Raw genomic sequence first — 22,562 nt, forward strand, 5'->3', positions numbered from 1 at the left:
TTAAATAGCATTGCAGTTGTTTTTTCATACAGCCACAAGAAACCAACAACAACATTCCCTATGACATCCTACAAATGAGGACCGGGGAGGATAAAACGTACACAAATTTTATCCCTAATAGAAAGATTGTTTCCAAAGGATCCTCGTTTCATTCAGAAATGGAATAGTCACAACAAAAATATAGTGTGATAATTAAAGCACAAAAGCACGAAATTACAAGAATAAATAAGACTAATATGCAATAGGCACCACCAAATCTAAATCGTAGAAAAGCAAGATAACACTCCACAGTTACTAAATTTCTATTCAAACTGTAACTAATTAAGAGATCATTTCCTCAATGAGTATCTGGTGTAGTATTAAAAAAATGTATGGTATCTCATTTTTTCACAAATACTGGCCTGTTTTCATCTTCCAAACTCAGAATGTTTACATGGATATTTGTGATCTCTAACAAAGGCATAACTCAATAGATGACAATCCTGTCACTTTGAACTAATACATATTGCACACTAAAGGAAACCTTAATAACCAAAAGCAAAAAAGGTTTGAAAATCAATGGACTAGTAATACATATAGCAAGCAAATGGAGAATTTGAGCAGTGGTTCTGTGGGGCGAGTCGATAGCCTTTAATAAACCGATAATACATATTGAATCCCCTTCAGGTAGCATGTTTTCACCTTTGAGTCTCTCTTATGAAAGCCACTTCACGACTACTGATTGGAGATGACAACAAGTGCTTATCTTGATCTCCGTCTTCGCTTTCAGTTGGTTCATGGGGCGTTGTAGATGTCATCGATCCACTTCCATCTTCTTCTGGATAAAAGAAAGAGTTGTTATTGAGAGAACATTTTAAGAGATCTACAGCTGATGTATTCAAAGCAGTGTTTCGAAATGTGAAAAGCGGAAGAAAACAACAAAATCCATGGGACTTGAAGTGAAGGTCATAATTCACATTTCACGCCATAAAACAACAACATACCCAGCGTAATCCCCACAAGTGGGGTCTAGTATGCAGACCTTACTCCTACCTTTGTGGGGGTAGAGAGGCTATTTCCATTAGACTCTCGGCTCATAAGAGAAGTTAATCATAGTAGAGTTGGAAGAAGAAAAAATGACAAAAATATCTAGATACAAGCACGTGAAATAACAGATAGTAAAACACATTGAAGAATAAGAAGCTACATGATTATGAAATACTACTAATAAGGAAGCGATTTGGCTAGCATCCTACCTCTCCCTTCTAAAGTGCGACAACACTCGACTACTTACTAAACTTCTACCCTAATCCTACATGACATAAAACAGACCAAACATTATGAATTTCGTACTAGAATGATCAAATAGCAATTAGAATAACTACTTGCAATGTCCAATATGTAGTAATACTGATACTAACGAAACCCCTGAAAAATGAGATTGAATGAACTGGCCACCTCTTGTAGGGATCAGTTTGCATGTCATTGTTTGAAGCACACACTTTTACAAAGCCCGTGGCTTCATCCATTAAGTGATATCCCCTTGATTCGCTCGCTTCATTGTTTTAAGTAACAAAGCGATGGCTTTTAATAATACTGATTCACAGAATAGCTATTGCAATTTCTATTTATCATTACAAGGATATGTATCATGTTACCTGTACAATGATGATACTCAGGAAGCTGTTTAACAGTTGTCGCTTGGAGGCTCTCAGGAAGAAGACAACTGCAGAAAGCACCTGAAATTAAAAATAAACAACACCTTTTAAGATACGTGTCATTGACTCGCCATATATGGTAATTGCATTGAGAGGTTATCAAAAATATGAAAGGGACATCCAAGACCAAGGGCGGGTTTGGGGGGGGGGGATTGAACCCCCTTGTTGAAAAATTATACTATGTAAATAGATAAAAATGATTGTTGTTGAACCCCGTTGGTGTAGGACATTTCTTTTGAATCCCCTTATTAGAATTCCTAGCTCCGCCGCTGTGAAGACTTAAAGGTAATGTGTAAATTTTGTTGCCAATGAAACATCTTTGTTTAGCAAAAAGACTTAAAGAGAGACTATATATCTTTATGACAAACCAAACAAAAGGATAATGAATGGACGAGTTTAACTCCATCAAATTGCAGAAATAACTTGATGAGTTCATTAGCATGTATGTCAAGCATGGCAATCTGACAAAAGTCAATTAGAGCAGAGAACAACATTAAGACAAGACTTTCAGATGCACCAAAATAAAGAGGCTTAGTATTGTGCCTTCTACAAATCTCAGAATTAGTAAATTGCCACACACCCTCAGATGCCTAGGTAGATCATATACCTAATTGCTCGCTGCAGCTGTATGCTAGTATATCACAAAGAAGCAATAAATGTGGACAAAAAAACAGTGAAAACTAAACGAAACTGAATTTATAACAACAACATACCCAGTGTAATCCCACTAGGTGTGGTATGGGGAGGGTAGGGTGTGTGCAAACCTTACCCCTACTTGTGGAGGTAGAGAGGTTGTTTCTGAAAGACCCTCGGCTAAGGACTCAGGTAACTCATAACAACATACAGACGCAGAGCAGACATAACAAGTAGAGTAATAAAGAAATCATTACACAGCATTCACAAAATGCAGGGAAATGAATTTAGCGGACCAAATATACATACCAACCCTGGCAAGCCGATTCACCCATCCAGGTATCCCTTTCCCTGTTAATCTCTGTGCTATGTCATCTGTAAAATGGTTACAGTTCTTTGAAATGAGGTGATACGTATCCCCGTGATACTCAGAAGCCACATCCTCAAGAAATGCATGAAATTCAGAGGGAGGCATCTTAATACGACCCAATGGGACTGAACATCTGTAGATGAAACCAGGGCAGCTCTTAGGTTCCACTTCAAACACGCCACTTATGGGAAAGTCATGCGCTCCATATCCATATTCCATACCATGAACTGGATTTTTTTTTTCAATTGGCATATGCAGAAAGCAAAAACAAATTCAAACTCCAATCAACAAGAGGTAATTCAATATACTATATTGAAGAGCTTTATATGAATGTATTCAGCATATGTTAGTTCTATAAATTGCATACTCCACATGCAAAAGAACCTAAAGAGTTTATCCAAGTTGAAAATTTTCTTCTGTTTTCTTGAAAAGAACATAGCCAGTGAAAGAATTAAGTTCTTTTGATGACAAATAAGTGAACAAATCTTCCTCAAGTAATTTGCCCAGTTTGAGATTCATCTTATCATACTAGACACCACTATGGGGTTTTATGTACTTTCTTGATGCAAAATTACAATGTAAAATTCTTATGTTTCTTATTTGAACTTTTATGGCTCCAAATATTGAAGGTAATGATTTAACCTCCTATCATCAAACAACCCATCCTAAGATAATGTAAAAACTCAAAGATGCCACTGGCATCCTGTGCACAAAGTATCCACGTTAACAGGGTCTAGGGAAGGGACATGCATTTAGGGGTGTGATGTAGACAGTCTACCCTAATGCAAGCATTATGGCTGCTTCCACAACTCGAACTCGTGACTCATAGATCACACAGAGACAACTTTACTTCCAAGGCTCCCCTTCTCATGGTGCAGTGAATGTGGATGCCACTACCGTGGAGAAAGAGCACGACTCTCAGGCATTTCGTGGATGAAATCCTATAGTAATACTTAAGGAGGACAAAAGTCCATGGGAATCGGTGTGGAGAGAGAGAAATGAGGTGCTGGTGGAGAAAGGGCTCAATGCAGGAAAGAAGTATATGGTTCCTCTCTCTAACTAAACTAACAGTTTGTGTGTTGTGGAGCGAAAAGTGTCTGCGGTAAGGAGCAACAAGGGGAGAGAGAAAGAAAGAAGGTTGTAGAATTCTTATCTTCCTAAGACAACTGAAACTTCAGGTCTCACTAAGTAGTTCTATCAATACTAGTATGAAAATGCCACTTTTAAGATATAGGAAGCTCATAGATATCTAACAAATAATTTAGGACACCAGATCAGTAATCCCTGAACACAACGACTACAAATTTTAGCGGTTGACATACTATACTATTTCAAGTATTAAGCTGAAAATAAAACTTCCATAAAGAAACGGCTTATCTTGAATACCCCAGACTGTATGAGCAAAATAAGTTGCATCTACTGTCTTGCAACTCTGGTAATAATTTTTTTTTATCAGGATCTCCTGGGTAATAATTATTTGGAAGTTAATGTATAACAACATTAATATGACAGGTGAATCTAGGAAATGTTAGTTGGGGTAGAGAAGTGCCATAGTTCTATCTTTGGTAGTTCTCGACATTTTCAATGTCTCAAAAATCTGGGAAGGTGAAGCAATGGTATAAGATATCTACACATGATATTAACAGAACTTTTTGTCCTGTAACAGTAATGATTGTACAAGCATGACCCTCAGAAGTTTAACGATTCAGAACATTGTAGGGGAAAATGAAATGAGAGGTGTTAAACAAGAAAAACAGACGAGATCCATTACATTGACTGGTAAACTGTTGTTTACTTTTGAACGTTCCATGAGCTCCTCAGTTAGCAAGTAACTAATATATATAAGCTATTCATTTTACTCTCACGTATTCGTTCACAATGACAAACAAAATCCCAGCATCCACTTACGTATGACCATTGCAAAATTTATGGCTTCATGATTCCCCACTACGTTGATAATCATTAAATACCACACGTATTACACGTGTCCCACTAATCTCTTATATCTGTGCAAATCTACAAGCCTTTCTCTTTTGGCCCAATGACAAAGAAAGTAGTACTCCGTTTCAATTTGTTTCGAAATTTAAGAAAGTAAAAGAAGACTTTTGAAATTTGTGGATTTAAATGGAAGAGTAAAGATATGTTGAATGTACCCAAATTTACTGTAATCTTTGCGGTATTAAACATATCATGTCATTCATGTGGAAGCTGAAATTAAGGAGTTGCCAAAACAGGAAAGAGACATTCCTTTTTAAACGGACTATAAAGGGAAGTAAAACGGAGGGAGTATCGAAGATCTCACATCTCTGATATGAGCTTAACGCGCCATCATCAACTTGATATTAGAAAGATAAAGAGTGCTCTCATTCAGAATCATTTTCAAATAAATATTTTTGATAATGAAAAAGTCAGCCTCACATCTTTTTCTTCCGTTCTCTTTTTCTCACCTTTGGGGCTTAAGGGTTTTGCACCCAAGATCCATTGAGATTTTCATTGTACCAATAAGATAAACTCTTCCTTAAACAGAGATAGATCGGGCAAGTTTTAAGCCGCTGGGCGCAAAGTTCCCATCGCACCTACTACTTCAGTGACAATTGATTCAGACTTAAATCCAACCATGACCTTAACACTGGATAACAAAAGCTTCCATTTTTTTCCGTTACCTTTCATGTTCGCACAAGGTAAACCCCACTCAACTGTAATAGCTCACAAACCCCACAGAAGAGGTAAACCACACCGAGAAAGCATGCACCGAGTTTCGAACTCAAGACCCCCCATTACCACAAGGAAACAAACAAGATCAAGAAAACTTACAAACACCACCTACTTAACATTTTCATCTAATAACTCAAAACTCAAGGTCAAACAAATAGAAAGATCTTGTTAATAATCCAAAAACTCCCTAACCAACCCCACAACAAATTCTTCTTTTTTTTTCAGAATATGGTAAAGCCTTACCCCAACCCCCCACCCTCCAAAATCCCCCTTCTCAGAAGCTCAAAAGTAACAACCCCACAACAAACAATCCAATAACAAATCTATATTCTAACAACAGCAAGCAAAATCAAAGAAACAAAAAAATCTATGTTAGAATCTAGAACATATGAAAAAAAAACAAGATTTTAAAAATGAAATTCTCCAAAAAGATCAAATCTTTTGTTTTTACCTTCAATACCAGAATGAAAGATTCCAAAGCCAAGCCAAACTGAGTACTGATTTGCAGGTGTGAGATCATACACATTCAATATAACTGGTGTCTCATAGCTTCCATCAGTTTTAGCTGCATTATTATTATCATCAGCCTTAGAATTTGAGGTGCTTTCTTCTCCCATTTGACTCCTCTTTTTTTTTTTTTTTTGAAATTTCTGTAATAATGGAAATCTGGGATTAGGAAAAAGATTGTATTTTTGAGTCCATTTTTTTTATTTTTGGTATAAAAGCAAATAGCTTTTGATTCTTGATTTGTCTCTCTGGCAAACAGAAAAAGGTTTGAACTTTGTAAAAATGGAAATCACAAAAAAAAGAAAAAAAAAGACAAGGGTAAATTGGTAAATGAACTTACAGTCTGCTGTCTGCTTAAATTGTTGTAATAATATTTATATATTCTCGATTAATTTAGATTCATATACATGTCTTTATTAAACTATCGAAATATTAAAATTTACCGATAAATTTAGAAGGTTTATAGATATATTTGATCATAAATTGACAAAACTAAAATATAAAGGGCAAATTTGTCTCTATACAGAATTAATACAATATTTCTCCTTCTCAGTTGAAGCATCGAATTAGGGTTTCGAAAAATCGGCAACGGTGACCGGAAATCCCCAAATCAATCTCCGACGCCTGCCAATTTACTGTTTTTCAGCTCATAGCCGCCGGATACTACTCCGATTAGGTAAAAGCTTGCAACTTTGCCGGATTCTTTACTATTTTCCTCGATAAAATTAGTTTTAAAATTAATTAGAATTATCTCCGATTGGAAATGTTCTTTTCATGGGTACAATTCTCTATTTTTTTATTTCTGTATTGAGGAATTGGATGTTTCTTTAGAGTATATAGTGGTATAATTTTTAAGTTACAGAGAATTTAGCAGTTTTGTGTATATATATGCTTAATTTTTTTCCGAGCCAGCTCCTTGACCCACGGGAACAGGAGGCTAAAACAACGAATGGGAAGAAATCACCGAGTGTTTTTGTCTTTGCTGGAATTTGAACATGTTGCTGCATTGACCACTAGGCCGCACGTTTAGTAGTGGTATTATATTAGAAAGTTCTTCTTTTCTGTATTATTCAATTGTTAGCAGTAGTATTCTAGAAATGTTTTTATCAGAAATTAGTTTTATCAGTCCATGATGTTTTCTGTCATGTGGAGTTTATCTAGGTTGACTTTTGATGAGTGGTTGCTCACACACAATTAGAATTGGCAGGGTTGGGGAGGTGATTTGAATCATTATGGATACTGTGCAGCTGATTTTTTTTTCGTTGAAACAAACTTGAGTTAGCTTTAGGATTAAAGTTCGTAGTCAAAGAGTCGCTAGGTTTGGTTCGATGCATTCCAGCGCCAAATAACTGGCGGAAGGCTCTGGAAACCAATTCACTTAGAGTTTGACAGAGGTGAGTAATTTCTATGAAGGAATGTTAGATACCTTGTTTGTTCATGCCGTGAATGCTCGTGCAAGATGTGTGGTAGACACGAGCTCAGAGCATGGCTAGGGAATTAAGGGTGGTAGTTAACCTGAGAAAGGTAGAGGGATGGACCTATTATCCACCTAGTTCCAAAGCTTGAGACATCAAATTTCTTGGTTATCACAAAAAAAAAAGAGTTTGTACTAGAAGACCTCTAGCTGAGTGTCAAATGGATTAGGTAGGACATATTACTGTGTGTGTTGGACTAGCAGTTTGATTGTAGAAATATTCATCAGTTTATCATTATAGATTAAATTCCACATTGTTGCAAATATATAAAGCAAAAAGTCTATTATTATTTCTCTATTCAACTAGATTTTATGTCCGGAAGATCTTTAGTGGGAGTATTGTATGATTGCGATTACGCAAAAGGTCATAACCTCAAGCCTGTTTTATTTACTCTATGTTCAGGTTTATGACTCTCTTGCTTGCTTCTAGTAAAATGTATTCAGTTTCAATTTTTCGCTTTTAGTTGGACATATAAAGTATTTCATTTGTTTGCTTTTTAGAATCCAGTCTGCCTAGAAAGTTGATTTATTCCAAAACTCCGCAAGGATCTCTTTATAGACAACTTGTGCATAATAATAGACATGATATTATGATTTCAAATGGAATTCTTGCATTATGTCCAAGGAACTGCTCTTTTTTTTTTTTATCTTATTAAAAATTATACTTTTCATTTTGTAACTACATAATTTGATAATAAATGCTCATAAAAATTAATGAGATATTAAGATTGGATGAAGACCTAGCCAGCAAGCCATATAACTTAGTTATGTCTGGTCATGAAAAGTAGAGAGGTCAAATTAATATATTTATTGACTGAAATCTCCCTTATCTCAGACAGTGATATTGTGATGTTTAGTGCTGTTACATAGTCATGGCTAAGGCTGTAAGTGCCTATATTTCCCAGAAAGATGGTTTTTCAGAGATATGAATTTTGATGACCTTGTATATTTCCCAGAAACATGGTTTCAGAGATGTAAATTTTAATGACCTAGGACTTGATAGGTGTAAGTCCTCCTTTGTCTATTTCCTTAAGAACCCTGGTCCCTGGGATTGTGGAGCGTCAACTACAAGTGTTTGCTTCATCTGCCTAAATGTTTCTAATATTTGTAAACTTGTTCAAGATTCTTTTGGTTGTCTATTTCGGTGATATAATCAAGAAACAAATCTCACTGAACTCTTGTAGTTCACAAATACTATATTTTCCACGAATTACTTGGGGATGAAGGTAGGATCGAAGAGATGACTCTGTCTGTTTCTTCAAAAGAAATTTTGGTTTTATAAGGTTAATGGTCTATTCCACTATATCTTGATGGTAGAGTTCTATTACTTTTATTTCTAGAAAAAAACAAATCGCTGGTGTCATGTATACGTATTGTACATGGGTTAATTTCTCTGTTAGGCTTGCTTTCTGATGAACGCCATTTACCTACCTACCCCACCCTCCCCCAACCCCGACAAAAGTTTATCAGGGTTTTAGAAGTTCAGATATTTGGTTTGCTGTTAACCTATACACAAAAGCATTGTCCCTTTTCTGAATAGTTCATATGGATACTTGGGTATTAAAACGAGCTTATTCACGGATTACTGAAAGCTGTTTGGAAAAGAATTATTATCCTGAACAGCTGTTATACCTGCATGTGTGGTGCTTATGAAACAGTTGGTGAGGACATTAACGTGTCCTGGTAACTAGGTCGAGCAGAAGTCACATTGTTATGTGTGCATGGTTGCAATATTTTGTATCGGGATCTTTTTCACCCTACATCTAACCCTTTGGTCTTTTCTGATCAAGGTTTGAGAGGATTCATGAAAGATTTGTGCATTTTCGAACTGCTTGCCCATGCTAATGAAGTTTCCTGTTGAATATTCAGGTTTGGATACATTGGCTGCTTTTTCAGTTCCTTCACATGTCAATTCCCAATAAGTTAATTGGGGACTTTAGCCATTTAAAAGTGGCGATCTCATAAATTGCTATTTCATGGAGGATCAAGACATTTTTGTTGGCCAAGAGTTTCCTGATGTCAAGACCTTCCGCAATGCAATTAAAGAGGCTGCTATTGCACAACATTTTGAGCTTCGCATCGTAAAAAGTGACCTGATTCGCTACATTGCAAAATGTGCCTCAGAAGATTGTCCATGGCGTATTCGTGCTATTAAGCTTCCCAATGCTCCTACTTTTACTATAAGAAGCCTCGAGGGAACACATACTTGCGGGAAAAATGCACAAAATGGACACCATCAGGCTTCTGTTGATTGGATAGTGAACTTCATAGAGGAGCGATTGCGTGATAACATAAATTACAAGCCAAAAGACATTTTGCATGATATTTATAAAAAGTATGGGATAACTATACCATATAAACAAGCTTGGAGAGCCAAGGAAAGAGGGCTGCAAGCTATATATGGATCTTCCGAAGAAGGGTACTGTCTATTACCTGCATATTGTGAGCAAATCAAGACGACAAATCCTGGAAGTCATGCCGAGGTTTTTACAGCTGGTTCAGATAGCCGGTTTCAGAGGTTCTTCATTTCCTTTTATGCTTCTCTTCATGGGTTCCTGAATGGTTGCCTGCCTGTGATTTGTCTTGGTGGTATCCAGCTTAAGAGCAAATACTTAGGTACTTTACTATCAGCAACTTCTTTTGATGGTGATGGTGGAGTGTTTCCGCTTGCTTTTGGTGTTGTTGATGAAGAAAATGATGATAGCTGGATGTGGTTCTTGTTGGAGTTGCGAAAAGCCCTAGAGATGAGCACTGAGAAGATACCACCTCTTACATTTCTGTCTGATGGACAGAAAAGTATTGCAGATGCTGTGAAAAGGCAGTTTCTCTCTTCTTGTCATGCAATATGTATGCAGTATCTGAGTGAAAGCATCAGTAGAGATTTCAAGAACTCAAGGCTTGTGCAACTCCTGTGGAAAGCTGCGTATTCCACGTCCACCAGGGGGTTTAAAGAGAAAATGGCTGAAATTGAGGAGGTTTCTTCAGATGCAGCAACGTGGCTTCAGCAGTATCCTCCTTCACGCTGGGCATTAATACATTTTGACGGAACAAGATATGGTCATTTCTCTTCAAACATTTATGAGTTCAATAAATGGATTCTTGAGGCGCGTGAGCTTCCTATTATTCAGGTGATCAAACAGATTCACAGTAAGTTAACAGAAGAGTTTGAGCTTCGACGATCAAGGAGTAGCACATGGAGTTCTACCCTTTCTCCATCTGCTGAGAAACGCATTATGGATGGAAGAACTCTTGCTTCCACATATCAAGTGCTAAGGTCGGATGAAGTTGAATTTGAAGTTATCTCAGCAGAGCGTTCAGACATCGTGAATACAGGTACTCGATCTTGTTCTTGCCATGATTGGCAGTTGTATAGGATACCATGTTCTCACGCCGTTGCTGCTCTCACATCATATAAAAAGGATGTGTATGCCTTCACAGATAAATATTTCGCTGCAGCTAGTTATCGCGAGTGTTACAGTAAAGAGGTACACCCCACCCCTGATAAACTTGAATGGTCTAGAACCCGAATAGTCCGACCACCCAAGTTCCGCCGCCCACCTGGACGACCTGAAAAGAAGCGATTATGCGTGGAAGATCTTAATCGCGAAAAGCATACTGTCCATTGCAGCAAGTGCAATCAAACTGGACATTACAAGACAACCTGTAAAACAGAGGTTGTTCAAAGTACACAACAGTTCTAGATGTATAGCCATCCCAGTCCCCTTTGTTTTCTTTCGAGTTGAAAAGTTCTCGAGGAAGGTTCAAAACGATGGATAATGGACCCGTCCCTCTACTCTCCGGCACTAAGGTTAGCGCCCTTTCTCGAAGTTCTTCATTATCTTTTAGGTTCCTTTCTTGGAGATAGAATTAGAAAATATTGTAGAAAGATGTGAGATTAGATATCTCAACTTAGCTTCATATATTGTAAAATAGAGTTTGCTTATCTTAGTGATTGTGAGGAAATGTGTTTTATACTTTATTTGGTTTGTGTTATCAAAAGCAAATTCTCATAGTTAAGATTGTCTCTCTCTTTTTTCACTCATATCATATATTATTGATATATTATTATAAGCGGGAAGAGTTTTGCCCAAAAGTTGATTTACCGTTTTAATCCTGCAATTTTGATAAATATTTATTTATTATAAATTAACTTATAATCCTAGACCTAATTTAATTCTCCAGAAGCGAACCGTTGTTGTTCAACCTCCTTGATCAGTGCGATTAGATTACCATTTTACTCCTACGCTTAATAAAAACATTTACTATCAAAATATTTTATCAATCAAATACTAAATAATAATCACAATAAATATACTTTCTCCGATCAAAAAGATTGTCCCTATTTTCTTTTAGTTTGTTTCAAAAAGAATGACCCTTTTCTTTTTTTGGTAGCAATTTAACTTTAACTTTCCACGTGGCATGTTTAAGACCATAAAATTAAAGGGCAATTTGGTACATTTGACATAACTTTAATTTAGAATTATAAGATTAAAAAGTCTTCTTTTTTTTCTTAAACTCCGTTCCAAGTCAAATTAGGCCATCCTTTTTGAAATGAGAGAGTATATATTTATGTTCTTCACCCTCAACCCCTCAATCCAGCCTATATGTCTCTTATTATTTGTCTGGATTATATATAAATATTTTGAATATAAGAAAATTAGTAACAAAATCACTTTGTCCTTGAAAAGACTCCAATTTTCTCCAGTTTTGAAAGTCTAAACTGATATAAACAAAAATAATAGTAATAGCTACTTCATTTATTTTTAGTTTTCATCGTTTTCTTCTATCTGAATTTTGATTTAACATTTTAACATATTTTTTTAGCATATTAATATGAAAAAAGTTGTGTTTATAGTACTTTTCGTATAATTTTTTAATATTTAATTTAAAATTAATTAAATTAATCATCGTAAAGCACAATATAATGACTAAAAAGGATGAACTGGAGTAACAGTCAATAAATTTATCACAACTATGTAAACCACAATTAATGAAAACCATAAATGCAAGTTAATTCACTCAAAGTAATAACACCTAACAAAAAAATTTAACGTACGTGAAAAAAAAAAAAAAACTCCCCCTTCAAGTTATATATATATATATATATGAATAATATAATTTTTTTTTTTATATATCAATATAATTTAACTTGTTATAACAAACAGAAGAAATCGCGATAACATGGAGCCCCTAGCTATTGTTGCTTTCACAGGAGGGATGATTGGACAAATAGGTATTCTTCTTCTTTGGTGTCGACCTATCTACAATTGTGTTCAAAGATTTGTTGATTGTCTTAGAAATCCACGACCTTTACCTCCTCAAGAAGAAATTAATAAAAAAATATTTAACACTTTAAAAGATCGATTTTATTCATGAAATAGTTCAAAGGCGTGGATTTAGAAATAGTCGTTACTTTCAGTTTGAATTATGTACACATATTTCAATATAACAAGGTTATACTTATTCTACACTCCGAGTCTCCAACTTCAGATCAGTGGTGTACACAAGATTTTGTACGAGTCTTTTTGTCATGATACAGCTTGATAAGGAGTTAAATTGTGAAATTAGTAATTATTTTATGCAATTAAAGATTATAGTTACGCAAGAAATGGTATCGTGAAATATAATGCATATTCTTTTATGACGAGTTAAATTGCACTGATAATATAAAATGATAAATCCTAATATTGTATAACAAATGAAGAAATAGGAGGAATTAATTACATTACAAGAATATAAAACATAGCATAATCAATTAACATCCAATTTTATTGAAACATCAACGTTACAAGCTACTCTGCATCTATTTTGCTCGAATTCTTAAATATTGTTATTGTATTCATATCGAATCATATAAAAATACATAATTTAAAAAAAAAACGTACACATCATATAATATTTTTAAAGAGTCTGAATAACATAATCAACGACGACGATGATTAATTTGTGCTAACAGCAACAACAAGTCCTTCCATTGCAGCAGAAGCAGCAACACATCGCAAACATACTGCACTTTCAAGATTTATAAAATCAAATTAAAAAAATAAAATAAAAATAAAAATAAAAATTAGAATAAACATGATAATATTTATATAAATTACTTATATATCTATTAATTAATTAACTACACATCAATCTCAAATTAGTTAGCGATTAACTAATTTGCGGTGGAGCTATAACTATCGAACAATCTCAAAGTGAAATAACCATCGATTTTCACTCACAAGACATAAAAAAAAAAAGTAAAATTCAAGTCCAAACAATAATTTCGACTTTAACTTCAAATATTATTATTTTTTCGGAGAAAATGTCGTCGAAAAAATAAAATAAAAATCTCAATTTTCATGTAACTCTAGTAATTATTTATTTTTTTTCACTAATAAAGTAAAATTAACAAAAATAAATAATAACAAACCAAGCATAGAGGCATCCTTTTTCTTCATGTTGCCTTTGGACATTATCATAATATGACATATTTTGATATTTTGGAGGAGCATCCATTTTTTTTTCTATGTTTGTAATAAAAAAATATTTGGAAAATTGCCTAATAAAAAGAATTTGAAAGTTGATAAAGAATATTAAAAGAGTAGAGGTGAATAATTAATGTTGGAGGCTGAAAAAAAAAACAGATGGTAAGTTGTCTAATTAATAGGGATACTTTGGTCAACTCGATTATTTCATCGAATATCTGTTATAGCAAAATTTTAGTAGATTTTAATTATTTTATCGGGTATTTATTATTTTTCATTGACACTCATGGTAAGAAACTTTGTCTAATAAGTAGCGGTGAAGCTATAATTATCGAAAGATGATTAATATAGTAGAACCCCTTCTATCGAAAAATTATATTTTTAATCTTATTATAATTGAAGATCAATTGAATACCCTTCACCGAAAAATTATATAGCAACCAAGAATGACTAATTAAACTCCTTTCATTAAAGAACTAGAGGTGAATAATTAATGATGGGGACCTAGACCTAAAAGAAGAAGATGATTAGTTGTCTAATAATTAATAGGGTTATCTTCAGCACCGTTAATTATTTCATCAGATATTTATTATAGTAATTTTTTCGCGAAACTTTATTATTTTATCGGATTTTTGTTATTTTTTATTGACACTCTTTGTAAGTAACTTTGTCCAACAAGCAGAGATGGCATTATAATGATCGAAGAGTGATTAATCGAAAACTCTAATGTTTATTAAAACTAGATATTTATTATAGTAATTTTTTTGCGAAACTTCATTATTTTATCGGATTTTTGTTATTTTTTATTGACAGTCCTTGTAAGTAACTTTGTCCAATAAGCAGAGTGTTGAATGCCTTGAATCGGACCCGTTACAAACAGAGAGAGAAGGAAACTTTTCTTGTCACAGAGAAACTACATTCAGAAGGTCTTGGCGAGGTTTGGCATGTCTTCATCTAAGCCTATTGATACCCCCAGTGCTGCCAATATCCATCTCACTGCCATGTTCGCTCCACAGTCAGAAGAAGAGAAGGAGTATATGTCACGAGTCCCTTATGCCAGTGCCGTAGGAAGTTTGATGTATGCTATGGTCTGTACAAGGCCAGATTTAGCACATGCAGTCAGTGTAGTGAGCAGATTCATGGGACAACCAGGGAGAGAACATTGGCAGGCTGTGAAGAGAATTTTCCGGTACCTTAGAGGTACATCTGACGTTGGTCTCATTTATGGAGGTGATACTCAGTGCTTGGTTACTGGCTATTCTGATTCTGACTATGCTGGAGATGTTGACACAAGAAGATCGATGACTGGCTATGTGTTTACCCTTGGAGGATCTGTCGTCAGTTGGAAGGCAACTTTGCAACCTACAGTGACTTTGTCTACTACGGAAGCGGAGTACATGGCCTTGACAGAGGCTGCAAAAGAAGGGATTTGGCTGAAAGGGCTGGTTAGTGATCTTGGTCTGCATCATGATCAGGCTACGGTGTATTGTGACAGTTTGAGCGCAATTTGTCTAGCCAAGGATCAAGTCCATCATGAGAGAACCAAGCATATTGACGTAAGGTATCATTTTCTGAGAAGTGAGAAGAGAATCAAGGTGAAGAAAGTAGGAACTGCTGATAATCCTGCTGATATGTTCACAAAGCCGGTTCCACAGAGCAAGTTTCAACACTGTTTGGACTTGCTCAACATCAGAAGCTGTTAATTGCCCTGCGGGGCAACTCTGAGGAAGAGGGGGAGGCCTGGCACTATCATAGTGCGTCTGAAGAATCTGTTCGGAGAATTCAAGTCAAGGTGGAGATTTGTTGAATGCCTTGAATCGGACCCGTTACAAACAGAAAGGACGGGATTCTGCCCTTAATTATCTGTCAATTCTGTATGTTGGGCCCAAGCCTGTTAGGGCGTAGCTTAGCACTATATATAGACGCTATGGCAAACCCTATTCTGTAATTCTGTTCTTGCCTCTCCTTAATAAAACTGCTCTCCCTCTTCCCGTGGACGTAGCCAATTTATTGGTGAACCACGTAAATCTGTTGTCTTGTTTTTCGCGTTTATATTTTCTCGTATTATCTCGAATTCCGCATAACACAGAGATGGCATTATAATGATCGAAGAGTGATTAATCGAAAACTCTAATGTTAATTAAAACTATAGCAATCGGAAGATAGCTAATTGAACATCCTTCATTCCAAAGATTATGATGTATAGCGAAAATTTTGGGCTCGCAATTGTCAACCAGACTAAATCAAATAGTAATAAGAAAACAACTTATTTATTTTCAAGAAACTGAAATCTTTAAGTTTTTACGATTTTCACTCACTTCATTGATCGCAACGCGGATACCTCTAGCTGATGTAGTGCTTTCTCAAACTTTTTCAAAAAATTTTTTGGCATTTATTGATGGGAAGACAACTATGCAAGTGTAGAATACAACTAGACAACAATGGTTCACATGTCTATGTATCCTAACATATTATGACCCTAGCTGGCTTGTGACCTACTCACATTTTCATGTCTTTTTGACATTATACTATATAGTTTAAAGAGTTGAAAAAACATTTTATCATTATTTTCGAAAGTTTCATAACTTAACTATTCATTGTTCTTTTTTTATACCCTCCGTCACTTCGATGCTGAATTAGCCAAATATTTGTTTCCAACTGACTACAAACATGCGTACACTGATTCAACATCGAAGTGTGTTTTAATACTATAGTTATACCAGACCAACCTTTGTAGTATTTTGCCTAGACGGATTCAGGATTTAATGTTTAAATATTTTGGACCACAACCTCTTTTTTATTTATTAAGTTTTGAATAGGTACAAACAAATACAGAATTTGGACCAAAACTATTGAGTCATGACTTGTGTCAAAACTAGTAACTTCAACAGTAAATCCAGCCATATGCATACATCAATTGTATAAAAAAACAATAAAACTGTGATGTAAGTGAGTGCAACCAAATAACAGCTACATACCAAATGTAATCCGACAAGTGGAGTCTAGAGAAGTAGAGTGTACGTAGACCTTACCCCGACCTCGTGGAGGTAGAGATAGAGAAACTGTTTCCGATACTTACCTTTACCTAGTGCAAGTGAGTGCAACCAAATGACTTATCTTTTTAAAAAGCCAAAAGAATAAGTAAATGGTAGTAGCAAGTCACTTAGCACAGCTTTGGGAAATAGTTGAAATGTGAACATGATGATGCCTTGTGGCATCTCCCTATATACATCCATATTCCAAGACACAAAATCCTTACACTAAAGAAACAGGACATGCATGTTTCCTTTTTTTACTTCTTCACGAAATAAAAACCGCGTGAATGAGAGCTAAAATGGTTCTTTCTATCGATCAAGATCAAATTAGCAAGAAACGAGACAGGTGGGGGGTTTAACGAGGCCTGGAATATTAGAAGGAACGGTAACAGGTTCATACTTAGCAGCAATTTCTAGACGCTCCCATGTCAACCTTCGTCTCTCCGCTGCTACATTTGACTTTGCATTTTCTTCTTCAAGCTTGTGTTGGCACTCGAGTACAAGCTCTTCATCCATCTCGGAGAAGACTTTCCTCACGTTTTGACTGAGATTAAGAACTGCTTTATTCCAGTGGTTCTGGCTGTTCCATTCTAAAGCTGAGATAATAATTGGCATGATTACATGCCTGTTATGCATAACGAGGTTAAGGACGTTATCGTTGTTCCACAAGAAATGTGCTCTTTCAGCCACCTGCAAGTTCGTTATAAGAGGGAGAAAGTCTGAATGAGTTCAAGATAGTCTATATTCGGAAGAAAAAGAAAACAGAAACACGGATTAACCAGACATGAAACAAATATCCAATTTTGCAGACTCCTTTGAGGTGCTGCCCTTCTCCGAACCTTGTGTGAATACGGGACGTTTCATGCACCGGGCTTCCCCTTTTTGTACAAGTGGAACAAACCCCCTCCACACCTTCTCCCACAAGAGAAGAGAAAAAGAAAAGCAACTACAACTCAATCATAAACTTTGGTCAGCTATATGAATATTCTATATAAGTATTATCTACTCTGCTCCATTCGGACCCATTTCATTCCAGTATTCTTTCGGGGAAAAAAGGATTATGCATCTATTATGTCAAAGTTGGGATAACAAAGTAAAATTAGCCTCTCGGGGGTACTTGGAGTTTAGAGCTATGCAAAGTATAGATATACTTATTTTGATAACCATGTGGTGCCCGTGTCAACTTGTGTGTATCTCAACTAATCCTATGGAGGTCCCACCAACACAAATACCGGTAACTCTGTAGACCAAAAAATGTCACGAATAGTTATTATTAAGATAAACAAGAGGCTGAGAAGGCTCTTTCAAGGGCTTGAAGATATCCCGCAAAATAATGGGAGACGTAGCATTTTAATCAAGAGATTATAAATATCTGGCTATGTTGTCAAGAATAAATCTTCAACAATTCTACGTATAAGAAATCTATATCTTCAACAATTTCACATAATATTGACAGAAGTTTTCAAAGGAAGGGTGCAATAAAATGATGGGTAAGATCTCGAAATCCGACTTCCGGGGTCTTCTTTTTTCCTTCTCTTTTCGCGAAGCCAGCTTCTAACGTTCAACTTGAAGTTAAAACTATCAGTATGGTATACAGTGACATAAAAAATAGTATACTAATTGCATGAAATGACAAGAAATTTCATGCTTGGTGACATCCTAAGCTTCACAAACCATTCTAAAGTTGTGGACACAACAATTTGAAATTGAAATTACCATAACCTTAAGCCCGAGCATTGGATTTGCTATTTATCTAACATGCATATGAAAAATATTGTCTCCAATTCTGTCAATTAAGACATCACCGAGACCAATTCAACTATGTACCAATATGGTAAAGAGGTTTCTGACAGAACCTCGACCCAAGGAGAGACTCCCTCTTTATTGTGACCATAATAGTTTGAGAGTTATGTAATCCAAGAGCGTGTTGATTAAGAAATATTACCTGGAAATGGGAGCTGTTAAGGCAATAGCCTATACGACGAAACAGTGGCACCACGATCTTCTCAAACTCTGGAATACTGATCATTTCTAAAATCTCTTCCAACTCACTGATGAACATCAATTGTTTCTGGCTACTTGTCACTGGCCAATATCTCAACAATCTCGTTATCACTATGCTAGCCAGATTTTGTTCCTTTTCTATGAACTGTACAACACAATATGCTAATTGTTGATGATAGATACCCAAGGACTTTGGCTTGTGCAGAGGTAGCAAGGCCCTTGAGAAGAATAATCTATGCTCTTCCTTTAATGGTAAAGCAAAACCACTAATTACACTTCCGAAAACCTCCAGAAGCTCCGCAATCCCGTTATGTCTTTCAGTCTCAAAAGCGAAACGATAAAAGATATTGCTTACAGCCTTTCGGATAGCAGGCCTGTGCATCATGAACTTCCCATAAAGGCGATGCAATACTGATTTCAAGCATTCTCTTTCTCTTGGGTCCTCAGAATCAAATAGGTCAAGCAGTTTCAATATGAAAGAATGGTCAATGTATTTCTTAGCAACCTTTGCATCAAGAGAACCTTGGCCGATTATGCTAAGGAACAAGTCATAAACAAGTTGTAAATGACACCAAGCTGGATCAAACATCGGTTCTTCATCTTCACTTTCACCGCGAGCTGAGAAATACTTGGGAGGAAAAGTTCTGAACATGTTAACTCCACACATTTTACATACTGCAGCAATTGCTGATTCCGTGAATCTTGCAGATCCTGAAGCAACAAACTCATTCAGCTCCAGCAGAACTTGTCGTTTCAAGTCCTTCTCTGCGGAATCTTTATCTGGATCATTGAAATCATAAATGGTACAGCAGAGATTCAACTTGCTTACAAATAAGCTTTGCTTCTCCGCATTTGAAACATCTTTAAAGGGCACATGTGGTGCCACAGACTCACCACCGGCCACAATACTCGCAGGAAAAATTGCTGTCGACATCCGTTTCACTACATTCAGCCTGTTAGCTATGACTGTGCAACTATTGGTAAACTGAATTCCATTCCCCAAGTTTGAGGTGTTGTTTGAGGAATTGCTTCCCGATGAATCAAACGTATCACATTTTGATGATTTCCTAGGAAGTTTTGCAAGAATTTGCTTGAGCATAGTAGCGTTGCTCCAACTTGCAGCAAGACTAAAACCTAAGCCAACACTCCAAAAAAAATCTACCTAAGCAAATTTCAAAGAAAAAAGCATAAGAAAACAAACCAACAAAACTTTGAAGAAAATAACACATCTTGTGGCAAACATAACCAGAATGTTTAGAAGACAGCTTTATTATCAGAACTACACATCTTAAATTCATATCAATTTTTTCATCTAAAAAGCTCATCGAAACCGAAATCTCATTACTAAATCCACTGTTGCATAAATCTCAGATCTGGTACAGAATTTACACAGAGGCCACCACAACACAAAATGGAACACTGAGCAAAATTAAATAGCAGATCATTGACATTCAGAGGCCAAAAAAGTAAGCACTGTGAAGAAAAGAATCACACTTGAGCTATATCAGTTTCAGCAAATTTTGAATAACTAAAGTTGAAATCTTTAACTACTCTTAACAACTTCCAAAAAAAAACAAAAAAAAAGGATCAAACTTGAGCAATATCACAGCATTTCTCAAAAGATCTAAGAGACAGTAAGAAAATAGAACCTGAGGTTTTCCTAATCAGCCCTGGACTTATGAAATTGCCCAAAACTACACCAACAACTATTCAAGAAACCAAAAAAAGGATCAGACTTTAGCAACATCACAGCATTTCTCAAAAGATCTAACAGACAAAAGTAAGAAAATAGAACCTGGGGTTCTGCTAATCAGCTCTGAACTTATGGAACTGCCCAAAACTACCTATTCAAGAAACCAAAAAAGAATCAAACTTTAGCAACATCACAGCATTTCTCAAAAGATCTAACAGATAAGAGTGAATATAGAACCTGGGGTTCTGCTAATCAGCTCTGAACTTATGGAACTGCCCAAAACTACACCAACAACTATTCAAGAAACCAAAAAAGAATCAAACTTTAGCAACATCACAGCATTTCCCAAAAAGATCTGACAGATAAGAGTGAAAATAGAACCTGGGGTTCAGCTAATGACCTCTGAACTTATGAAATTGCCCAAAACTACACCAACAACAATTCAAGAAACCAAAAAAGAATCAAACTTTAGCAACATCACAGCATTTCTACAAAAGATCTGAGATACATAGTGAAAAATAGAACCTGGGGTTTTGTCAACTTCCTCAAAAGATTCCTCAGATGAAATTTCAGAAAGATTGAAACTTTATTACAATACTAGTAAAGAGAGAAGGTAATAAGAAGAAAAAAAACAGGTAATGGGAGCAATCACATCATGTCCTTCTTTTTTAACTTGGGATTGAAGACACAATGATGAGTTTTTGAGGAGCCCATTTTTTTTTCTTTCTTTCTTGATTAACTTTATCAAGAAAAACACACACACACACACACTAATTTCTTTCAAATTCTTGATTGTTCATCCATATGTTAAACTAAAGCAACAGCACTAGTAGTAGTACTACTACTGCTACAATGGCCTCTCTCACTTCCATTTTTTTGTGTCCTCGATCCAAGTGCCACAGCTTGAATGACTCAGTGGCATCTTCACAGAAATTGCCGGCATAAGATGGTGACTCTTATGTACTCATATTAATTATTTTTTTCTTATTCTTCCTAACATTATTTACTTTTGTCAAATAATTTCATTTCACCAACCGTAAAATCAACACATTTCAAATTTTTTCGCTTTTTTCGCGAGTTTCTTATCTGAGTCGTATCTTAAATATTTGATTGGTTTATACGTGATGTTTGTTATTATCGATTGAAATAAATATTTGATTAGCTTAACTTCAACGTATATTTTAATAGTTATTTGAATGCTATTTGAATTTTTAATATGAATATCGAACGATTTAATTGAAGATTAAAAATATGTATATGTAGATGTATACATACTTTGTTGTTGACACATTCAGCTTGTGATATAATTTCACAAGATTCTTGTTAGTGCTACTTCTACCCTTTTTATTTTTCTTTATTTATTTATTTATTCTTTTTGTTTAATATATATATATACTAATAATAATTTATGATTGAGTAAACATAAATATTCATATTTTTTCTGATTAAACAAAAAGAATAAATAAATAAATAAAGAAAAATAAAAAGGGTAGAAGTTTAAACAATAAATTATTAATGATTTTATTTTAATTTTATCGATTATTAGGTCATATTTTTAAACGTCAACATCAATATAAATTTCATTAGTCATAGAGACGATCAAGTGAATTTGCTCAAATATATTTTACAATGTAGTAGTTAAAAAGGAAAAATTTGGATAAAACTTTTTTCGAAAAAAAAGAAAATTATGTTATTATTCTTTTTATTTTTTTTTCTATTCGCGTGTTCGATATACAATAATATAATAATAACGTCTTAGTTCTAAACAAGTGAAAATTGATTGTATCGATTTTCATTTCGATATTTGAACTCATATCATATCATTATCATAATAAATAGAATAAGAGTAAAAAGCATGATAAAAATCTATTCATCCAAGTCTAATATCTATATTGATTAGTGATTATTATCTATATAAATCTTTTTCTTTAATTAGTCTTATTTTTAGCTAAGTATGTATTAAC

The 22,562-nt window shown here is 35.1% G+C and overlaps 3 protein-coding genes and 1 non-coding gene across 13 annotated transcripts; 1 reads left to right on the plus strand and 3 right to left on the minus strand.

Annotated features, from left to right (window-relative positions):
- Positions 1-332: 332 nt before the first annotated feature.
- On the minus strand, positions 333-6,214 carry LOC107005502 (deSI-like protein At4g17486). 2 transcript variants are annotated; one of them, XM_015204110.1, is made up of 4 exons: positions 5,867-6,214; positions 2,640-2,927; positions 1,638-1,718; positions 333-814 (listed from the first exon to the last, which is right to left on the minus strand). In XM_015204110.1, the coding sequence occupies exons 1-4, from the start codon at positions 6,030-6,032 to the stop codon at positions 678-680; spliced, it is 672 nt and encodes a 223-aa protein (XP_015059596.1). In that variant the 5' UTR covers positions 6,033-6,214; the 3' UTR covers positions 333-677. The 2 variants fall into 2 exon arrangements, with proteins under 2 accessions (XP_015059596.1, XP_015059595.1); XM_015204109.1 differs by having other exon boundaries at positions 333-817.
- Positions 6,215-6,405: 191 nt separating this feature from the next.
- LOC107005426 lies at positions 6,406-11,438 on the plus strand. The gene is made up of 2 exons (XM_015204020.2): positions 6,406-6,598; positions 9,266-11,438. Exon 2 carries the CDS (start codon positions 9,373-9,375, stop codon positions 11,095-11,097), a length of 1,725 nt encoding a protein of 574 aa, XP_015059506.1. The 5' UTR covers positions 6,406-6,598; positions 9,266-9,372; the 3' UTR covers positions 11,098-11,438.
- Positions 11,439-13,139: 1,701 nt separating this feature from the next.
- Positions 13,140-13,961, minus strand: LOC107006669. The gene is made up of 2 exons (XR_003575781.1): positions 13,812-13,961; positions 13,140-13,403 (listed from the first exon to the last, which is right to left on the minus strand). It is a non-coding gene; the product is annotated as an uncharacterized LOC107006669 (transcript).
- A 2,769-nt stretch (positions 13,962-16,730) lies between these two features.
- LOC107007183 (serine/threonine protein phosphatase 2A 57 kDa regulatory subunit B' kappa isoform-like) lies at positions 16,731-21,569 on the minus strand. 9 transcript variants are annotated; one of them, XM_015205683.1, is made up of 7 exons: positions 21,124-21,569; positions 20,980-21,024; positions 20,836-20,892; positions 20,701-20,749; positions 20,555-20,611; positions 18,847-20,067; positions 16,731-17,591 (listed from the first exon to the last, which is right to left on the minus strand). In XM_015205683.1, exons 6-7 carry the CDS (start codon positions 20,002-20,004, stop codon positions 17,229-17,231), a joined length of 1,521 nt encoding a protein of 506 aa, XP_015061169.1. In that variant the 5' UTR covers positions 20,005-20,067; positions 20,555-20,611; positions 20,701-20,749; positions 20,836-20,892; positions 20,980-21,024; positions 21,124-21,569; the 3' UTR covers positions 16,731-17,228. The 9 variants fall into 9 exon arrangements, with proteins under 9 accessions (XP_015061169.1, XP_027769198.1, XP_027769197.1 ...); XM_027913397.1 differs by having other exon boundaries at positions 17,009-17,591; positions 18,847-20,039; positions 20,701-20,745; XM_027913396.1 differs by having other exon boundaries at positions 17,009-17,591; positions 18,847-20,063; positions 20,701-20,745.
- Positions 21,570-22,562: the final 993 nt, after the last annotated feature.

The sequence above is a fragment of the Solanum pennellii genome, chromosome 12 (assembly GCF_001406875.1).
Source record: "Solanum pennellii chromosome 12, SPENNV200".
NCBI classification, from domain to species: domain Eukaryota; kingdom Viridiplantae; phylum Streptophyta; class Magnoliopsida; order Solanales; family Solanaceae; genus Solanum; species Solanum pennellii.